Source organism: Liolophura sinensis, chromosome 12 (genome assembly GCF_032854445.1).
Source record: "Liolophura sinensis isolate JHLJ2023 chromosome 12, CUHK_Ljap_v2, whole genome shotgun sequence".
NCBI classification, from domain to species: domain Eukaryota; kingdom Metazoa; phylum Mollusca; class Polyplacophora; order Chitonida; family Chitonidae; genus Liolophura; species Liolophura sinensis.
Window position 1 is genome coordinate 11,402,466 of NC_088306.1, and position 22,815 is coordinate 11,425,280.

A 22,815-nucleotide genomic window follows, 5' to 3' on the forward strand; every position below is an offset into this window, starting at 1 on the left:
GTCCATGACTACAGTTTATATTACAGGTAAGTGTTAGAGTGTACTGTCCATGGCAGCACAATTTTGGCATGGACTTTCTGTCCATGACTACTTTTTTTATTACATGTAAGTGTTACTTGAGTGTCCTGTCCATGGCAGTACAATTTGGGCATGGACTTTCTGTTCATGACTACATTTTTTATTACATGTGTTACTTGAGTGTACTGTACATGGCAGTACAATTTGGGCATGGACTTTCTGTTCATGAGTGCAACTTATATTACATATACATGTAAGTCGTACACAAGTGCTCTGTTCATGACGGTACAATCACAGCATGAACTTTCCACCCACGACTACAGTTCACATTAAATACAATCATGACAGTACAATAAAATCACCTGGAATTTTTCACCCTGCTGAACAAACTGCACTACAGAAGAGCGACTAACTGGTGAAAAATCGCACAAAGTTTCGCTGTAAATCACACACACACATATTTCAACGTGATTATATACTAACTTGATACAGAAGAATGGTGAAAAAATCCATGAAATTATTGGTGAATTAATACTACAGCTAGTATAACATGCATATAAGAGTGTAGTTCGTAGTTTATGTTTATTCCATGACAACGGTTTATCATGGTCCTGTTAAAGTGCGATGTCCATGACACCACAGTTTAGCAATGAAGAACATTTCAATGACTACAGCCTATAATAGTACATTTAGTGCCCTGTCCATGTCAAGTACTGCAGAAGTGAAACCTTTTACCATTGACTACAGTTTGCAACAGAATTTATTACTTGAGTGCCTTATCTATAAAACCCTAGTTTAGTACTTGAGTGCCCTATCCACGAAACAACAGTTTAGTAATTGAGTGCCCTATTCACAGCACCATTTAGTACTTGAGTGCCCTATTAATGGAACCATTGTTCAGTACTTGAGTGCCCTATCCATGGCACCACCATTCAGTACTTGAGTGCAGTATCCATGCAGCACCATTCAGTACTTGAGTGCCCTATCCACAGTACCTGAGTGCCCTATCCATGCACCACCATTCAGTACTTGAGTGCCCTATCCATAGCACCCTTGTTCAGTACTTGATTGCCCTATCCACAGTACCTGAGTGCCCTATCCATAGCACCCTCGTTCAGTACTTGAGTGCCCTATCCACAGTACCTGAGTGCCCTATCCATGGTCCCCTCGTTCAGTACTTGAATGCCCCAGCTTGTGCAGCCTTCATGATGAAGCCCTTCAGTATACTCTCATCAAGCTGCGAAAAAGCTTCTGTCTGTGTGACGGCTGTCAGGTGATTCAGAGCGAACCTGAAACAGAACTCCTCCAGCTCCTGCCAAAATACAACAGAAAAGTAGCCACCCTTAGTCATACTAAATAAGACAAGTGTCATTGGATGCTTTTGAATTCATTACAGATGTGAAGCAGCAGCTCCTGACTGCCTCCTGTTTTAAACTTGTTCTCGCCATGATATGGCTGCAAAATTACCAATAATTTATTAAATTTATTAACTTATCAATCCCTTGTCTCACTGCATTCCAGAGGCACAAATGACACCTCTTTCCTTTAGAAACTTTTCAAGTTCACAAACATTCAGCTGCTTAATTTTCTCCATCATTTGTCTACTTTTAATAACTTTTTGCGAAACTTTTTTCACATGCCTATGTTATAGTAAATGTGATTCCGCAACATTTTTTACAGGAAACATGATACAGTAGGATGCTTTTTTACCTTTAGCGATAAAACAGTTCGAAACTCCCCTATTGGAGAACATCACTTTCATCATGAGATTGCTTAAGTCACAATGGTGCCCTAATGGTGCCTCACTGGAATGCCATGCTGATGATACCAGACGTGACACCGCAATAATCAGACACAGGGCAATACATACTGACCAAACCAACCTTCACCTGGACTATCCACTGAGGAAGTGAAAAAGTACAAGATACCACTTTCATATACATGTAGCTATTACAACTTGCTTGCCTGAATGCCTCTTGTTAAATCTGAATTCTTACCCTGGCATCAAACTTAATGGCAGCTGCATACAGCATGGCAGCGTTCTCTACAGTGATACCTTGCTTTATGATCTGCTCACATTCCTTCTTCAGCGATGTTTCACAGTAACTATTGGCTAACTCCAACAGTCCTGCAAAAGAAAACATCAAATGTACACTTTTCACATTTGTACATGTATCTTCAGCATAGTAACTCATAGTAACTATTGGCTAATTTAACAAGTCCTGCAACAGAAGACTACAAAAACTGAAGACTGTTGAAGTTCCTTAATTATTCAGCAATGTTTCACCATTAACTGACTTCATCAGTCCTGCAAAATATACTAAGAAATGAAGTCTGTCCTTGTATTTCAGTTGTTGTGTGGACGAAGGTATAAAATGAAGTCTGTCATTATTTCAGTTGTTGTGTGGACGAAGGTATAAAATGAAGTCTGTCCTTATTTCGGTTGTTGTGTGGAAGAAGGTATAAAATGAAGTCTGTACTTATTTCACCCTTAGCACGGTATCATAGTAAGTACTGGCTACATGCAATTTCAGTTGTTGTGTGGAGTGAGTGAATGCTTGGGGTTTTACATCATACTTAACAATTTTTCGATGAAGGAATCCTTAGAGTGCATGTAATGTGCCTCCTTTTTGCAGGACGGATTTCCACCACTCTTTTATCTAGTGCTGCTTTGCTGGGATGCCTTACCAAGGGCAAGTAAGCCGCCCTGCTCTAGCCATTATACTGATACAGGTCAACAAGTTGTTGCACTATCCCCTTCATGCTGAATGCCAAGCAAGGAAATTACAACTTCCTCTTTTAAAGTTTTAAGTGTGACTCAACCCAGGATTGATCCTGGATCTACCACTCCCAAAGCAGACGCTCTACAGTTGTGGTGTGGAAGAAGGTATAAAATGAAGTCACATTAATAACTATTTGCTGGCTCAAGCATTTTTGTAGAAGACAAAGAAGTCAAATGTCATCAGTTGACATGGAAAAAGAAGACAACAAATTAAGTCTGCTGACATTCAATTCCCAGTGATGTCTCACAGTCCATGCAACAATTTAAACATGTTAATCATGAACCCCAACAAATCTGTAGATGTATCAGAGAAACTGTCATCAGTACAGCACAAGGTGACTTTCATCCATGCATTTTCTCAGAACAGAATGTATGTATAAATGTATGCTTGGGATTTTTACGTCAGCGACGAGGAAACATTTATTTATTTATTTGATTGGTGTTTTACGCCGTACTCAAGAATATTTCACTTATATGACGGAGGCGAGCATTACAGTGGGTGGAAACCGGGCTGAGCCCATGGAAAACCCACGACCATCCGCAGTTTGCTGGCAGACCTTCCCATGTACGACCGAAGAGGAAGACACCATGAGCTGGACTTGAACTAACAGCGACCGCATTGGTGAGAGACTCCTGGGTCATTACGCTGTGCTAGTGCGCTAACCAACTGAGCCACGCTGGCCCCAGGAAACATTAGGTGTGTGTACATGTTCTGTGTCTTCTTGTGGCATGGCTAGTCCATGCCACCAAAGTGCCACTGTCACTGAAGTATCATGCCAAAGACACCAGACATGACACCCCACCCAGTCAAATTACACCTGGGTAAGTCCTGTTTCCTTGCTCTAACCCCTCTCAGTGCTGAATGAAGCAATGCAGCAACAAGTACCATTTTTAAAGTCTTTGGTACAACCTACCCTGGAATTTTTGCCGGGTCTCCCTTCTGCGAGGAGGAGGATCTAGCCACTAGGTCATTGACGGGGTCTCAGAGAAGAATGAGAATTGGTGACTTACCTATAGCTTCTTCTGGACAGAGATTCACCATATCTGTATAGAGGAAGCTGAGGAAGGCTTTGTACACAGTATAGGGATAGTTCACCTCTATTACACTGTGAAAATAAAATATTCCAAAATAATTTCTTTTCCTAATTTGACGAAAGTAAATATATTTCTTGCAGAGTTCATAAAAGAGGGAAATGTAGATTCATCTAAATTCTAATTTCACCTGAGTCTGATTTTTCTGTCAATAAAATTGATACAAACATTTAACCAGAGAGAAGAGAAATCCTAGAGTAATTTGCTGATTAAAGTTGTCAGAAAATATGTGAAAATCATCTATTTACTGGTAAATTATAAACATCTTTAACCGTCTTACTAAAGTCGTTCTCACTGAACTTTGAAGATTATCTCTTTTTTTCAGGGGGGTGCATAGTGGATTTATAGCAACCTACTCTTTCTTGTCTTCATCCCAATGGGCTTGGAACATAGATCTGAAGTGATCACACCTAAAAACACAAATATCATTCACAATACAGTCAAAGAGGTAGAAAACCACAACATTATTAAAGAGTAGGCATTAAAAAAAAATCAATCAGTTCTTAGGGAAAAAGACAACACTAGATGAATTGTTTACAATTACAATGGAAAAAAATCCCATATACAGCATAGCTTTATGCTTTCGTCATGCTGCATCACCTCCATCTCGCAGTTCAAAGTAAGTACATTACGGCACACTAAGAAAATCAGAACCGCTGCCATGTCATCCAATCAAATTGACAGGGAAAATCAGAACTGCTGCCATGTCATCCAATCAAATTGATAGGGAAAATCAAAACTGCTGCCATGTCATCCAATCAAATTGATAGGGAAAATCAGAACCGCTGCCATGTCATCCAATCAAATTGATAGGGAAAATCAGAACCGCTGCCATGTCATCCAATCAAATTGATAGGGAAAATCAGAACCGATTCCATGTCATCCAATCAAACTGACAGGGAAAATCAGAACCGCTTTCATGTCATCCAATCAAATTGATAGGGAAAATCAAAACCACTTTCATGTCATCCAATCAAATTGACAGGGAAAATCAGAAACAATGCCATGTCATCCAATCAAATTGATAGGGAAAATCAGAACCGTTGCCATGTCATCCAATCAATTTGACAGGGAAAATCAGAAACAATGCCATGTCATCCAATCAAATTGACAGGAAAAATCAGAACCGTTGCCATGTCATCCAATCAAATTCATAGGGAAAATCAGAACCGCTGCCATGTCATCCAATCAAATTGACAGGGAAAATCAGAACCGCTGCCATGTCATCCAATCAAATTGACAGGGAAAATCAGAAACAATGCCATGTCATCCAATCAAATTGACAGGAAAAATCAGAACCGTTGCCATGTCATCCAATCAAATTGATAGGGAAAATCAGAACCGCTGCCATGTCATCCAATCAAATTGACAGGGAAAATCAGAAACAATGCCATGTCATCCAATCAAATTGATAGGGAAAATCAGAACCGCTGTCATGTCATCCAATCAAATTGACAGGGAAAATCAGAAACAATGCCATGTCATCCAATCAAATTCATAGGGAAAATCAGAACCGCTGCCATGTCATCCAATCAAATTCATAGGGAAAATCAGAACCGCTGCCATGTCATCCAATCAAATTGATAGGGAAAATCAGAACCGCTGCCATGTCATCCAATCAAATTGATAGGGAAAATCAGAACCGCTGCCATGTCATCCAATCAAACTGATAGGGAAAATCAGAAACAATGCCATGTCCTCCAATCAAACTGACAGGGAAAATTAGAGCCGCTGCCATGTCATCCAATCAAATTGACAGGGAAAATCAGAAACAATGCCATGTCATCCAATCAAATTGACAGGGAAAATCAGAACCGCTGCCATGTCATCCAATCAAATTGATAGGGAAAATCAGAAACAATGCCATGTCCTCCAATCAAACTGACAGGGAAAATTAGAGCCGCTGCCATGTCATCCAATCAAATTGATAGGGAAAATCAGAACCGCTGCCATGTCATCCAATCAAATTGACAGGGAAAGTCAGAACCGCTGCCATGTCATCCAATCAAATTGATAGGGAAAATCAGAACCACTTTCATGTCCTCCAATCAAACTGACAGGGAAAATTAGAGCCGCTGCCATGTCATCCAATCAAATTCATAGGGAAAATCAGAACCGCTGCTATGTCATCCAATCAAATTCATAGGGAAAATCAGAAACGATTCCATGGTATCCTATCAACTTGATAGGGAAAATCAGAAAATATGGGGTTAGTGTAAGAGCTACACGACATCATTATTCCAGTTTCTCTAACATCCCATGGCTCAGTAAAAAAACAAACTTCCAGATCAAAAGTTGATTTAAGCGCTAAAGAAATAGATGACTGTGGCCATTTAAGTATTTTTTTTCCAAAATAATAACAGAATATAGTGCAGTGAAGTTTGAACACCGCAAACATTGCTAAAGTGATACAATTCTGAGTTAATGACTTTTCACATCACTGCTTAACAAACCACGACAGTTTCTTAAAGTTCTAGCAATTTCATATTGATTGCTACTAGATATAGAGGACAGAACCCAGTTCTTCTACAGTGTATTAGCCCAGCCCGGATAGCACAGTTGGTGGAGCGTCCGCTTCGGGACCGGTAGATCCAGGATCAATCCTTGATTGAGTCACATCTAAGACTTTAAAAGAGGAAGTTGTAACTTCCTCGCTTGGCGTTCAGCCAAGGGGATAGTGCAACGACTGGTTGACCCATATCAGTATAATGGCTCGGGCAGGGCGGCTTACTTGCCTTCGGTAAGTCGTCTCTGAAGCAACACTAAATAAAAGAGCGGTGGAAATCCGTCCTGCAAATAGCAGGCACATTACACATACATGCACCCTAAGGATTCCTTCGTCGTCATATCACTGAAAAATTGTTGAGTACGACGTTAAAACCCCAAGCATTCATTCTACAGTGTATTAGCTGATACTGGTATTAAGTCATGTTTTATATTGAAATTCTTTAGCCAAACTTTGCAGCCAATGCAGCTCTCGAAAGACAAAGTCTAAGAACAGCAGTTTTAGTTCATATTTTTCATAAAATGCTGCACAACTTTGTTAAGCTAAGTGCAAAATGTGTAAACTTGGCTATAAGTTAAGTCTTGAACCAGTTTTGAACAACCGCATCCAGTAATAAATTCTATTTTAGATACACTGTAGTTTTAAGTGATGGGTTTATATATGTCTGTTTTGCGAAAACAAAAACAGAAGGTTAGTTTTCTTTCCTTTATATAATGTTATTTTCAATTATTCAATTACAATGTATCTATACAGAAGTCAGCAGTGTAGGTTTTGTTCCTCGGTTGTACTAATTGTACTTACCGTATCTTCAGAATCGATTTGTGTACACAGATTTCTCTCCCTTCTGCCACAAATTTTACATCACTGGTAGACTGAAAGCAAAAACCCAATAACAAAATATGACCTTTCATGTTATTACTTTTATTCAAGATTGGGAGTCCAGACAATGAGTCTGACTTTCATAATTTTACAACCTCATGTCTGTGTTGGGATACACAATCGACACTGATTGGCTGACAGTGGAGACAGGGTTTCCTGGGTTAAATCTTGCAGCCTTGTTCAAGCTTGAAGAAATGTACCACATCTAAAAATTCAGCTTAGGCAAGGCATAGCCTGGACTTGCCTATCTCTCACATCAGCCAATCACAATCAATTCTGTATCCCTTTAATATTAAAAGCTTAATAGCTGTGGACATAAAGTTTTTTTTTTTTTCAATTACCATTTTTTCGTACAAGGATTACATCTACTGTTTTAACTATCACTGCCTCATTTTTCTCTTTAAACACATGCCAGCTGAACTAATGGCATATCCATTTAACATGTTGCTTTCAATGGCAATGAAAATTCAGTATTTATTTACTTGAAGAATTTTTCAATCATATGACACGGTCATAGTTTTGTGGGTAATGTGGGTGGAGGAAGAAATTAAATGAACTAAAAATATACTAAAAAAAAACAATTTGGCTGAAGTAAATTGAACTAAATGTATTATTATAGCTAATTAAAGTGCAAGAATGAGTGAGTGAGTGAGTGAGTGCTTCAGGTTTAACGTCGTTCTTAACAATTTTTCAGTCATATGACGACGAAAGAATACTTAGAGTGCATGTTATGTGCCTCCTTGTTGCAGAAAGGATTTGCATCGCTCTTTTATCTAGTGCTGCTTCACTGAGACAGCTTACCGAAGGCAAGTAAGCCACCCTGCCCGAGCCATTATACTGATACGGGTCAACCAGTCGTTGCACTATCCCTGTCATGCTCAATGCCAAGCGAGGGAGTTACAATTTCCTTTTTTTCAAGGTCTTAGGTGTGACTAGATCACCGTAAAGTGCAAGAAATCTCTCAATAACTTACTGCATCATCAAATGACTTGGAAATGTCAGTTATGATATCTCGCCCAGGAACTTCATCTGGAATTGTAAAATAGTGATATTTTACATAATTATAAAAGCTATAAAATGAACATAAATCATACAAATAGAGCCAGTGCTATTTGAAGTGTCGGGGCAAACCGGTTGCTGTCCCCAAACCGGTTTTCATTCAACCTTTTTTTGCTGTTGAAGCAATCCCACACGATAGAAAGCATTTAAAACAGGAAAAATATGGTAATCTTAGGATAAAATATTTATTTATTTGTTTGATTGGTGTTTTACGCCGTACTCAAGAATATTTCACTTATACGACGGCGGCCTCGTTACGGTGGGTGGAAACCGGGCAGAGCCCTGGGGAAACCCACGACCATCCGCAGTTTGCTGTCAGACCTTCCCACTTACGGCCGGAGAGGATAGGATAAAATAAGGTAACCGCTCATTCTCAAGCATCACACAATTCAGTTATACTTCCTGTTCTACAACGCCCAGCCATTTCCTGAGTATGCGACTGGTACATGCTTTCATCATCAGAGTTCATATTGTAACCTGTATTTTCATGCTACAGTGTTCACTACTCACCCACAGAATACAGCCTCCAAGTGACCTGAGGGCATGCGAATGTCGCAAAAATGTCGTCTGTCGTTGAGAATCGAGATAGCATAGGTGAGGTAATGGACTGTCCACGACACTGGCCCCACATAAAAACCTTTCCCGTTTGTGTCAGGCCAGCAGAAATGTGCGAGTAATGGCTTGCCGCAATCTCCACAAACCTGTAACATCAGGGAAACAAGACACTCAAATCAAAATTCTGAAATGATGTATCAACAGACATCTTTTGGTGAGGTTCCTGATCCACTGTGCTGCAGTAGCACACTTACCACTTGGCCAGAGGCCCCAACTGTATTGATACCTGTTACAGATTGGTCAGGTGTCAATGAGAAGATCGTCGTCATATGACTGAAAAATTGCTGAGTACGACGTTAAACCCCAAGCACTCACTCACTCACTCAATGAGAAGAAGTGAGAAGGACACATCTGTGGAGTTTTCTCTCTTGCTCTATTTAGTACAAGTATACTAACAAAGGGCTGCGCATGTACATGTAACAAGAGAGAGATCACATTTTCGGTATTTTTTTCCTTCCTGCTTTAAAACTTGAAATGACAATCATCAATATTGTCTAGTTGCTACTAGATTTAGAAGATGACATCTTCATATTTAATACAAGCATTACTGATCATTTGACTGATTTATTTATTTGATCGATATTTTACGCCGTACTCAAGAATATTTTCACCTATACGACGGCGGCCAGCATTATGGTGGGTGGAAATCGGGCAGAGCACGGGGGAAGCCCATGGCCATCCGCAGGTTGCTGACAGACCTTCCTGTGTATGGCCAGAGAGGAAACCAGCATGAGCTGGACTTGAACTCAAAACGACTGCATTGGTGAGAGGATCCTAGGTCATTACACTATGTTAGCGTGCAAACCAACTGAGCAACCGAGGCCCCTCTGATCTTTTGGTAAGTTTCAGGTAATAAAGCTCTTAAATCAGAATTAATATCTGCCAATCACCTGATACAAACTAGTTATAATTACAACATAAGCATCAATGTTGTGGAGTGTCCTTTTTGGTGTGTGTTCATCAGCTAAACCATCCAAGGGCCAGAACTCAACATAGCATTGTCCTACGAGAGTTGTCTCCTCCTGTTTTTCAAGTTCAAACTTTTCATTTTTTTCTCAATTTGTTTTCAATATGATTCGGTCTTTTCTCACCGAGGCAAGCTACATGTATAGGGTAAGAACGAATCTGTCATCACAAATTTAATTTGCAAAAAAATTCTTCAGAAGTTTCACGCAGATATCTTCAGGCGCCTACCTCTCTTCACTGTTTATCCTGTTGGGAGACACAAGGTTAGCTTTGTTCCCTGTGCCAAGCTGCCCATAAGAGTTAGCTCCCCATGAAAACAGCCAGCCCTCGTCCGTGAGAGCCAAGGTGTGGGCGTATCCACAGACAATCTGAGGAAAAATGTGAGGAAATCTGAGTATTAATCTACATGTTCCTTACCTGTGGCACTCATACTTAACTTGGTCGTAGAGGTCTAACTAATTATCACGATATACCTGTTCTATAATGATAGGAAAATAAAGGTTATTTGTGTTTACCATTAACCCTCTGAACATTCCGCGTGATACATGTATTATCACAAATGTCACTAAATACACTCATCATGTAAGATTAACCACTTTCTCAAATAATAACTTCTTCCCGCTTTTGGGTTATTCCATGTGAAATCACCCTCAGCCTCCTGGGTGACCATCTCTCACTTCCTGAAATGTTTTTGGTGCTTCATGTACCTACTCGTCTGACAAGCATACACAAAAACAAAAGCTTCTTACTCCCAACAGTTTATGAGATACGGCCTTCAAAAATAGGGTACCACACCCCCCTTTTTCCGATTGATCACCCAATCAATTGGAAGCCCAAAATCTGAGTATTGTTCACAATAAAATTTGACTCTTGTACACATGATGAACCCATGACAATCAGTAGAACGGCTAAGCTCACCTGAGTAACGATGACATTTGACAGTGCCTGTACCTTACAGGGGTTAGGTTGGTTCACATTGCTCCCAAGTCCTAACTGACCGTTACCATTGTAACCCCAGCCATACACCTAAACAACACAAGGGTTCAAGGTTCAAAATAGCTATTGGAACAGAGCCTTTTTAAACACTTCAAATCATACAATAGCAATGGGTACAGAACGTTAAATATGTTGGTAGGCTTGTTTAAAAGGTGTGAATTTCAAAGCTGAAGGACAATGAAGTGCTTTATACAGTAATATGACAGTTGTACATGTACATTAACAAATAAACCCAATGGGAAACTTTCTGCAATCTTTTCAAAAAGTAAATCCATTATTTTACTGCATAAATAACAATGTTATGAGTAAAAAGCATTGCAAAATTTTGGACATCTTCTAAGACAATGTTTTGTAACTTTTGTAACTCTTTTTACCTCCCCATTATCCATTAACGCCATGGACGAGGTCTGTCCACAAGCTACTGATGTGGCCTTCCGGGTGCCTGGAGGATAACAGAAAAGATGAATGCATACATATAGATTATTTATTTACTAATATGACTGGTGCCTTACTCAAAAATTTCATCTTCCTGTCAGGAAGATTGTGGCACTGTGGCCCACATACTTCTGCCTGGGCATTTTCAGCCAATCACTGATCGTCCCTTATAAGTGTATATTTCCTTGTTTGAAAGCAAATGCGTGTACGTTCGGATCTGATGCATTCCTTGACACAACATTATACAACAGCAATAACTGGCACCATGAATGGTCATCAATGTGCTTTTATTGAAATGAACAGGTGAAAAGTCACTGTGCTATCAGGTAATACCGGTGACAGCGCCAGAACAGCCTATTAATGTAGCCTGTGTTTCGCCACTAATTTCTATCAAGCCTATTTTTGCCTCAAAATGACCATTCCCCCCAGTTACCCTTAACATTTCAATGAGCAGGGAGTGTGTTCTTTGCACTACTTCTTCTACGTCTAGTGTCAAATAAACTTATCCCATATACCCCAAACTTTTCACTACAGCCACATCCCATGTTGTTTGAAACTCCTGTCAGCGTCAATAACTAAAGGGGAATCTCATTTACGTATGTCTATGCAGGAAAGTTCAGAGCTTTGAAGAGTTAATATGGCTCAGTAAATCAAGGTAGATGATGTCAGGCATCGTTAGGGTAATTAAATGAAGACGAATAATTTGGACCTATGCAACTGTTACAGTTGTATGGGAGAAGGAAACCAGAGACCCTGAAGCAAGCCATTGCCCCAAAAAGTGAACATCAGGAAAGATATTATACTGTAGTTTTGAAGCGTCTTCTAACCTAGGATTGAACTAATGCTACACACCACACATGTACATCAGGCGGACTCTCTTCTCCCCAGGCAACTACAGGTTTCATTATTGGAGAGGCTATCCCATATACGCACCTATAATGGCTGTGACTTTCCTGGGGGTGGGCTGGTTTGTTGTTGTGCCTGATCCTATCTGACCACAGTTATTCTGTCCCCAAGCAAAGATCTTCAACAAACAGAACAGACATTTAACTTAATGGCTATACAGTGAATAGAAAACAGCTTAAATGAACCCTTTTTTGTAGCTGAATGATGATTAGCTGAATGTCTTTTAACCAGATCTGTCAACATGAGTGAGTCAAGAGAAACTCTGGTAATAGATGATAAAAATAAAAACACATGCAGCACAAGCCTAACAACCTGTCACTTAAGCATGGAAGTGATTTATTTATTTATTTATTTGATTGGTAATTTACGCTGTACTCAAGAATATTTCACTTATACAACGGCGGCCAGCATTATAGTGGGTGGAAACCGGGCAGAGCTCTGGGGAAACCCATGACCATCCGCAGGTTGCTGACAGACCTTCCCACGTATGGCCAGAGAGAAAGCCAGCATGAGCTGGACTTGAACTCACAGCAACCGAGCATGGACGTGAATTGCGTGCAAATTGTTAGAAACGACTTAAGGTGGGTTTGAATTCAGCTAGTAGCATGCTACCAGGACTCTTCTGACTGGTTGACATATACACATATTTATTTATGACAAGGTGGGGCCTCCGTGGCTCAGATGGTTAGCGTGCTAGCGCAGCGTAATGACCCAGGAGTCTCTCACCAATGCGGTCGCTGTGAGTTCAATTCCAGCTCATGCTGGCTTCCTCTCCGGCCGTAAGTGGGAAGATCTGTCAGCAGCCGTCAGTTTCCCCCGGGCTCTGCCCAGTTTCCACCCACCGTAATGCTGACCACCGTCATATAAGTGAAATATTCTTGAGTACGACATAAAACACCAATCAAATAAAATAAATAAACATTTATGAAAAGGTCTTCCAATTTAATAAATGTAGACTGTAATAATGGTTCACTCTGTGTCAGACCTCTTTGTTGCAGAAAGTTGTATTTTACTTCACAGCAGTCAGAAAAAGTTATATAAGATAACCATCTTGAAAAGCAAACTAACTACTCTTTAACATATTTATTTACTTGATTGGTGTTTTACGCTGTACGCAAGAATATTTCACTTATATGACGGCGGCCACCATTATGAGGAAACAGGGCAGAGCCATGGGGAACACCACGACTATCCGAAGGTTGCTGGAAGACCTTCCCACATACGGCTGGAGAGGAAGTCAGCATGAGCTGGACTCACAGCACATCAAATTGGTAAGAGGCTTCTGGGTCATTGTGCCCCACTGGCATGCTAACCCTCTTGACCATACTCTTTGATATGGGTCATAGTGGCATGCCACTGGTTTACCACTAGCACACTTGTGGCAGGCTTTAAGCATTCCATATCTGTTCACCTAGTTTTTATTTTCCAACAGCGTGAAATTATCACTTTAGTCTGTGGATATATAAACGTCTCAGTCTGTAAATCATGACATGGCTTTTTTTTAATTTTTTTTTATTATACAAGCAAAATACAAACAGAATATAAATGGCAACATCAACACAAGGGTGAACTTTAGAGGAATTAAAATATTAAAGCTGATAATCTTCAATCTACTGTAGTAAATAAGAACAGAAAAAAAAATCTAAAACCCTTAGTTCCCTATGGGACAAGCAGCCATAATTTGACAGAAAAAGTGATGTGCAGCCAGTTACCTGCCCTTGGGTGTGGTCACTTACCTCCCCTTCCTCTGTAAGCCCCAGCGAGTGATGGCTACCACAAGCCACCTGGACAATCTTCTTAGACTGTAGGTTAGTGGTGATGAGGTTTGGGGCCATGCCCTGGTTGGAATTCCCATTCCCCAGCTGACAGTAGCCATTGTGACCCCAGCTGTACATGTCACCATCTGTCAGGGAACAGAAAATGATGTCATGGAATAACCCTTCCCTCGCTTCATGAAGGTTTTAGTGACAATGTGGTCAATGACTCTCATGTTATTTACTTATTAACCATCCCCTGGCTATTTGCACAATATAACATTTGTTTTGGCAAAAACTGGGCCACTTCTCTTTTACTTTATATCTCACATCCATCCATGTACCCTCTTGATTAAACACCTAGGAAGCAGGAGATTCAAACAGGAAACATCATTAGTAAAGGACTGATCAATGTCTGAGTGAATACGTTTATAAAAATTCTAATAAAAGCATTGACGTACGAGGGTTACAGCATTGCCAAGATAAATAATGAAGTGTAAACCTACTTGCAATGCAGGCCACAACATGGGGTCCACTGCCATAGGCCAGGGACTTGATTTGCTTCTTACACAGGGGTTCAATCTTACGTGGCTCAAAGCTGCTGTGTGCATCACCTGAACACATATATGTAATCAGACTGATGACAAAATAAAAGTCATAAAAAGCTGACATGAATCAAATACAATGATAAGACGAGCATGACCTCTATTGGTGTGAACCATCAGAGTAATCTTTGCATGTATGTCAAAGTTGACAACAGAATAAAACCTGTAGAGGTAAATGCAGTAGAGGATTAATTAGACTAGTCTGACATTTCTGCATTTGTATTCTTTATTACACTGATATTTACATACCTTGTACATGTACATACAAACAGATTGAGGCCCACCTTCACAAAACTTTGCAAGTCATATTTCTTGAAACTTTTTTATGAAAGACGTCTAGGTCATGGTGCCATAAGGTGACATCATTTATGAGAAAAAAAATTTGGGGAAAGTTCAGGTTCATAAAAGTGGAATATTGTGAGTGAATCATAACATTTCTACGTAACCTAAGTGTGGGATTGTCCATCACTCATTGTCTTCACTAAGGTGCATAGTTATGGCATGCATAGCACAAAGTTGACGCCCACAAGTTTAGAATTGCTTCCCCACTTCAAGCGCTAAAAAATGCCACATAGCACACCACAAGGTTTAAATCTTACCCAGTCCTAAACAGCTGCTACAGTTGGACCCCATGGCATATACGTCATCGTTCTTTGTTATATAGATGGCCTCATTCCCAGAGCTCCCAAATACGCAGATCTTCTTGATGGTGGCCAAAGTTTCTGGGTCAAGGACACTACAGATGGGCCATTTGTCAACAAAATCCAGCGACATGGTTAGCTATCTGTTATAAACAATCACAACAGAATGTACAGGGTCTATTCCAGGCTGTCTGGTAATGGTATTGACTCAGAAAAGGTTACCTGTAAATAGGACAGGCTCTGGAGAGCTATTTATACGGGTTTATCTAATGCGTTGTTTACTATTGTCCTACTTCACATTATGTTACACTGCCAAATGAAATGGCAGGCCACAATTACCTCAGCTAGCTGGTCACTACGTATGACAACACAGTGCCCTGTGCTAGTCACAGACTTTAACGTCGACAATTAAAAATCACACATTTCGAACTCTCCCTCTTGGCAAGGTACCTGGTGGATGTTCAAAAGACAAACTGCTTACAACAAAATTCAAGGTCCATATTACCCTTATATTTGAAGATCATAAAAAATACAAAAAACAAATTCATCACAAAAAGTTATGCTGGAAGAAATTTCAGAACAGCCAGCAGGTATATTACCAAGACTTTGTGGAAGATCAAATTTGTGGAAGAACATGGCTGACACTGATTTGACTTGTTCAATTCAAAAGCTTAAATGGCTGGATTCCTGTTTAAGGATAGCTTACTGGTACTGGCTGTGACATTCGGTCAAATCAGTGCTTAATTTACCAAATGTAAGGTATAGTTCAAGCTGTTATTTTAACTGACCTCAGCTGGGCACTACATATATGTTATTGTACATAGTGTACAACAGTTCTCTTTACAGGATTTACTTATTTATTTGATTGGTGTTTTACGCCGTACTCAAGAATATTTCACTTTTACTAGGGCGGGCAGCATTATGGTGGGGGGAAACCGGGCAGAGCCCAGGGGAAACCCACAACCATCCGCAGGTTGCTGACAGACCTTCCCACGTACGGCCGGAGAGGTCTCTTTACAGGAGTGTGGATGTACAGTCTTGCTTTCTGTAAAATTAAGAGCATTAAGTATGCTGCATGAAAGCATTCATAAACCAGGAAGTCAGCTTTTGAGCCATATTTTTTTTAATGATTTTCAAGCCGAGTTTACAAATTGCTTGTCTTAATTTATTTCAGAATTTTGCGCCGATGCATGATGATTTTTTGTCTATTAAAACATTATATCATAATCAAATTATTTTGATTCCAAGCGAGACTAATTCTACTAACCAGAGTGGTGGTTACTCTTAACATGTACTCATGTATTATCTGATTATCACCAGTACCGATCGCCTGCAAAGCATTAGACAGGTCGCACAGTGTTGTAAGCCTAGTTGTACATGTACATTGTTGTTGAAATTAAAACAACTGCACACCCCAAAGTAACAGGAATGAAATGTACAAAAGCCTGGGTGATGACAACGTCGAAAAAAGGAACAAGTTCTTACTTTCATCCCTCGTCCAGTGTCATTCAAGTTTCATCCCTCGTCCAGTGTCATTCAAGTAAGACACAATGAGACAGCTGAGTCAACGCACAAGCGCCTGCGGTCTGCACAATATAAACAACAACAGCAAGAAGCCGATGAAGCAACACGCGTTTTGATTGGTTGTTTCTCATTCCACACCGGAAACATAGTCAACGGACTACTCTCTACATGTTTATTTTTGTGTCACATTTTTTTTCTCGACAGGTTGTTTTGCAGGATAGATTTCCGACTATTTGGACTTTTTTTTTCCTGAAACGCGTAGAGGATGGAATCTATTTTAGCTACGTTTCACAAAAGTGAAAAATAATTTTTGTGAACACATGTTCAATTTGTGACTTGACAAGTAGATTGAACCAATCAAAAGCATTGTTAGTCAACTGTCTCGCTTTCATCATATGGCGGCAAGATTGACAGCCGCAAACAAAACAGCAGCAGCGATGGCGAGTGCGAAAAGGAAAGCAACTGATGTCGAAAAAACTGCTTCTGCACCCAAAAAGCCTTTCGGACACTGGAGTCAAGGACTGTTGGCTTCGATGGATGATCCCGAACTTAGAGTAGATGCAGATGACAAAGTGGTTATCATCAAAGACAAGTATCCAAAGGTAGAGTTAGGCGCCAAAACACCTCCAAGGGCCCAATTTTCGCGATAGTAATTGCATTCACTTCAGTGCCTGGACAGTTGGAGACAAGTTGGCTGGTGTAAATACTAGGGTGCTGTCTATTATTAGTGGGTGACCTCCCTTTCAGACGTGGCTTTTCTGATGAGCTAACGTCATACAACAGTCTTACAAATCCGCATTAAAATTGAGAGAAATGTATATGTCTACCTGAATTGTAGCCGCCCCCTTATTGAATGCTAAAAGCCTCCCGACTTTCTCCAGTGATTTGATTTGATTTGATTTATTTGATGTTTTATGCCATACTCAACAACATTTCACATATACGACGGTGGTCAGCATTCTGTAAGACGGATCGGAAGCTAGAGACCACGTGATCTCCTTAGCAAAAAGTGACCGTTCCCCCAATGCGTTAACATTGGGCAAATTTTTTTTTTAGACACGAAAGGGTGATCACATGACCTCCAACTTCTGGCCCGTCTTACAGAATTGGGTTTACCAGCCTTGTAACTGCCTTGTAAGGGAAGCAAATTCTGTAACTGATAAAATAGCGGTGCCCTCTATCTATTTGAATAACAATGCCAGCTTTTATTAATCATGATTACTGGTGTTGGTATTGAAATCAGTGGTTTTGTTATTTAAGTAGGTAGAGGGCACCGCTGCTTTATGAGTTACAAGATTTGCTTCCCTTTGTACAGGGTTGGCGGACCCCATTATGATGGCAGAAAACCGGGCAGAGCCTGGGAAAGCCCACGACCATTCACAGGGTGCTTCCCATGTACACCCGGAGAGTCTTTATTTATCAGAGTCGTGTATAATATGCCAGTTGAAACAATAGTTACAAAACTGTCATGTGTCATTGGGGGCCTCCATCACCGAGGGTGTTAATATGAGAGAACTGCACAATGACCCAAGAACCTCCAACCAATGCGGTCACTGTGAGTTAAAGTCCAGATAATGCAGGCTTCCTCTCAGTGGGAAGGTTTGCCAGCAGCCTGCGGATGGTCCTGGGGTTTCCCTGGCTTTATTCCTCCTTCCCTAATGCCGGCCGCCATCATGTAAGTGAAATATTCTAGAGTACAGTGTAAAACACCATTCAAGTAATTAAATAAATCATATATCATGGAGCTCAGCCAGCCTTTACCCGACTAAAACAAAGTCAAGTAATTTCCTAGTCTGGTTGATTATGACAACAGTTGACTGGATTATATACTTTATTGTGATAAAACCATTTTATTTCCAGGCTCGTCACCATTTTTTAATATTACCAAAGCAAAAAATTGCCAGCTTACGAAGCTTGAAAAAAGACCATCTAGAACTATTAGAGCATGTTCACAAGAAAGGCGAGGAACTTGCAAAAAAGTGAGTATATTGGGCTGGGGGCAGATGTTAAAGGGATACGGAATTGGTGCTGATTGGCTGTTAATAGAGATAGGATTCCCCGGGTTGAAGCATGCAGCCTTAGTCACACTTCACTGAATGTGCCATATGAGACCTAAAATTTAGCTTAGCATGGACTAGCCTGTCTCTGGCAAGGATGATTATGTTTTGATTTAACTGAAATCATGTTTTGGATATCAACAGTTATTAAAGGTCTGTCAGTAACCTGCAGATGGTCATGAGTTTCCCCCTGGCTCTGCCCTGTTTCCACACACCATAATGCAGGCCGCTGTCGTACAAGTGCAATATTCTTGAGTACGGCATAAAAAATAAATCAAATAAATAAAAAAAAAATTTTGTGATACATATTGTTTAGCGCCTTTCTTACACATGCCATTTTGGGGATGTCAGCTGTGTAAGTATGTACATGAATATACTAGTATATACATTGTACTTGATAAAGCGCAGTGCAGTAGAACATTTTTTCAGATATACAAGTCCAGTACTTATAGATTTCCTGTCCTCTTCTAAATGATTCTAAAACACAAAATTTATTTTAATTTATTTAATTTATTTTAAATGCCTTATTGTGTTTCTTTGTTAGGACCTGTGATAAGCTGAACTTCAGACTAGGTTATCATGCTATACCAAGTATGAGGTTTGTACATATTGCTATAGAACTGCTGGCAATGTTTGTTTCCATAAATCCATTTTTATTATTCCCTTATTTTTGTGTGTGTGGCATGACATTGCTTGTCCTCTCATCTGCCTTATTATCTATAAGGTTTTTGTGCTACCACTATATTTTGCAAAACCACTTCACTTGGATTAAAATTAGAATCCAGATGAAAATGTGTTACGTCACTTTTTGTTATACTTTAGTTTTTCATGTCGGCACTATTCTTGAAGAGCAACTTTGCTTAAGTTTTTTGAAGTAGGAGATTAGAATTCTGTATACTTCAGTCATGAACTCCAGGCCTGATGGGGGCAGCATTGTCTCTGCCACGACAGGAGCTCCATGAGGTTTTGAAATTCTTAATTTAATTAAATTATTAAAAGATAGAACTTATTTTTGTACACAACAGTGGTGGGGGGGGGGGGAGGGGGAGGCTGTTATCTGTGGTATTGTTGTCTTTCCAATTCTGTCAACACATGACATGAAGCCAACATAAGTGTGTGCTTTTAAGATTCAATAGAAGTTTTAAATTTGATTCATGAGTATTTTTAAGCACATGGAAAGGTTCTGTATTTTACATGGGAATTTTCTGTATTTTACATGGGAAGGTCCTTTATTTTACAAGAGTTGCTGCCCTTTACTGTATTTTGCCTAAAGTTTTTTTACATGTATGAAAAAAATGCATTTTTGGAGGAAAATAAACTAATAAGATCATAAAATATTTCCAAACATTCCAAACAAACTTTTGAATGGTTACACCTTTCCAAGATAAATAAAATTATTGGAATCTGGCAAACATGACGAGCTTAGATAAATAAATAAAACAAACACTGGAAAGCAAAAACAAACTACACATGTACATGTACTGTGTGGAGAATTTTGGCATAGATGTCTTGATAAACGAAACTGCCCTTTATTTCAGCCATCTGCATATGCACGTGATAAGCCAGGATTTTGACAGTCCCTCCCTGAAAAACAAGAAACACTGGAACTCCTTCACTACAGAGTATTTTGTGGATTCTAAAGGTATAAATAAGGCATGACATACTTGATAAGATTGACACAGTATCGGAGGTAGCATTTGTGGATTGAATTTGTTCTTTTCCTGTGTTTGATCCCAGGTCTCCCAACTTTGATGCGAACACTGTAACCAGTAGGCCATCCCAGGTCTCCCAACTTTGATGCGAACACTCTAACCAGTAGGCCATCCCAGGTCTCCCAACTTTGATGCGAATGCTCTAACCAGTAGGCCATCCCAGGTCTCCCAACTTTGATGCAAACGCTTTAACCAGTAGGCCATCGAATAAACTCTCATACATTGACGTTCTCTTATAAGAGGCTCTTAGTATGAGTTAATTTTCTACTGTAGTTTGATAGAGTGTCATAATTTTTATTAAAGATTTATTACACTTTTCCAATCTTAATGTACCAATCCTGGTCATTGTTAAATATTTATAGTTTTTTTATTGTTGAATATTTTTTTATGTGTATTCTGCTTTCAGATATTATCAAAAGACTGAAAGAGGATGGAAAAGTTGATTTCGACTCCTCAAAGTTTCAAGACATTTTGAAAAGACCCCTAAAGTAAGTATTTGAAAACATATATGTTATGGCAATATTACATATTACGTTTGTAATGTACATGTAATGCTAATGTACATTGTTTAAATATTGATTCTTAAAGGGCTGGCTGAATTGTTAAGATGCTTGCTTTCCATTCATTAGGACACAGAATATGTTTGTTGAATCCAGTATGCACAGTTCTTGGAGCATTGATGCAATAAGTTGCGAACAGCTCTTGTTATGCTGTTTTCTAATGATAGTACCGTAAGTGGGAAGGTCTGTCAGCAACCTGTGGATGATTGTGGGTTTCCTGGTTTCCACCCACCATAATGCTGGCTGCCATCGTATAAGTGAAATATTCTTGTGTATGACGTAAAACACCATTCATATAAATAAATTACTTTCTACCAATATGGTATACACTTTGATCTTGCTTTGTAAAGGAAATTATATTTCTTATGTGGATAGGTTTGTCCATTAATTACCACAGGAAAATAAAGGATCATAATGTCTTATGTTTAGTGCTGAAACTCTTTCCAGGCAAACCCTAAGTCATTCTGAGAGGGAAACTCTGAGAATCATGCGAGCGGAGAAATATAGTCATAGTCGAAAATAGGTCAGTTAAGGAGAAATTCCTTGGGAAATAGACCGAAACCCTAAGTCATTCTGAGAGGGAAACTCTGAGAATCATGCAAGCTGAGAAACTTAGTCATAGTCGAAAATAGGTCAGGAAAAGAAATTCCTTGGGAAATAGACAAAAACCCTAAGTCATTCTGAGAGGGAAACTCTGAGAATTATGCAATCTGAGAAACTTAGTCATAGTCGAAAATAGATCAGTTAAGGAAATTCCTTGGGAAATAGACAGTGATTGTCAGAGTGGGGAAGATGTTTGACTTCCAATTTCTGGGACACACAAAGGTTTGGTTAAATGCCAGCCTTGAACAGTGAATTCTCAGTGTTTTCTTGCCTCCACAGTTTTTAGGGCCTTGGTGGAAATATGTGGTAGACAGAGCTTCTAAGATCTTACACAAAATTCAAGGAAGTCATTTGACAAGTATAACATACATCCTTGCTGCAGAGATTGGAAAGCTTGTCATTTACAAGCCAAAGATCCGCGGTTTACTTTGGGCACTCTAGTTCCCCCCCCCACTCCATAAACTTAACCACCATATGATCATATAAGGGGAAACAATTCGTGAATATCACCTTAAAGTATCAGTCATTCAGTCAATCATGTTTTATTTTCAGGTGTCATGTTTGTAAGAAGGATTTTTCCACCATTCCTTCTTTGAAAACACACATCAAACTACACGTGACAGATGGTTCTGTGGAGAAAAAAGCCGACTGAATAACTGTAAACACACGTGACGTGTTAATTCTTCTGCAAGACATAGCCATAATAGTGGTGGAATTGTATTAACATATAGTAAAACAGTCCTGAGGAAATGGTTTTTTTCCATGGATTTTTTTTCAGATTTCTTGGTTGTATGGTGTCCCGTTATGAGTAGTATTGAAAGTGTTTCTGAAATGTTTCTGTGTGTCGTTAGAACAGGGGAGGTAACAAGGGTGCAGGTACCGGACTGTTGTAAATGATGTCTACAGCTATGCCATTTGTTCCTCAGAATGGCTGACAAGCTTTTATTCGGCTGCAGTGATGACGTCATGGACGGTCTCTCGGGCACATTCGATTTAATATTTGTTCTGTCTGCAGCCGAACGCCCTGTGAACAATGAGGCTGAAGCTCAAAGCCAGTTGAGTATATTTATTTATTTATTTGATTGGTGTTCTACGCCGTACTCAA

The 22,815-nt window shown here is 39.6% G+C and overlaps 2 protein-coding genes across 3 annotated transcripts; one reads left to right on the forward strand and one right to left on the reverse strand.

The window, feature by feature from the left end:
* Positions 1 to 602: 602 nt before the first annotated feature.
* Positions 603 to 16,828, reverse strand: LOC135479240 (RCC1 and BTB domain-containing protein 1-like). Of its 2 annotated transcripts, none has more exons than XM_064759044.1 (15): positions 16,740 to 16,828; positions 15,213 to 15,397; positions 14,515 to 14,622; positions 13,991 to 14,157; positions 12,282 to 12,372; positions 11,288 to 11,355; positions 10,836 to 10,943; positions 10,146 to 10,285; positions 8,847 to 9,037; positions 8,251 to 8,306; positions 7,200 to 7,270; positions 4,249 to 4,302; positions 3,812 to 3,906; positions 2,075 to 2,146; positions 603 to 1,330 (listed from the first exon to the last, which is right to left on the reverse strand). In XM_064759044.1, the coding sequence occupies exons 2-15, from the start codon at positions 15,385 to 15,387 to the stop codon at positions 1,251 to 1,253; spliced, it is 1,476 nt and encodes a 491-aa protein (XP_064615114.1). In that variant the 5' UTR covers positions 15,388 to 15,397; positions 16,740 to 16,828; the 3' UTR covers positions 603 to 1,250. The 2 variants fall into 2 exon arrangements, with proteins under 2 accessions (XP_064615114.1, XP_064615113.1); XM_064759043.1 differs by having other exon boundaries at positions 2,016 to 2,146.
* A 157-nt stretch (positions 16,829 to 16,985) lies between these two features.
* On the forward strand, positions 16,986 to 22,587 carry LOC135479506 (aprataxin-like). Its single transcript, XM_064759371.1, has 6 exons — positions 16,986 to 17,380; positions 18,639 to 18,757; positions 19,380 to 19,433; positions 20,374 to 20,477; positions 20,954 to 21,035; positions 22,263 to 22,587. The coding sequence occupies exons 1-6, from the start codon at positions 17,174 to 17,176 to the stop codon at positions 22,360 to 22,362; spliced, it is 666 nt and encodes a 221-aa protein (XP_064615441.1). The 5' UTR covers positions 16,986 to 17,173; the 3' UTR covers positions 22,363 to 22,587.
* Positions 22,588 to 22,815: the final 228 nt, after the last annotated feature.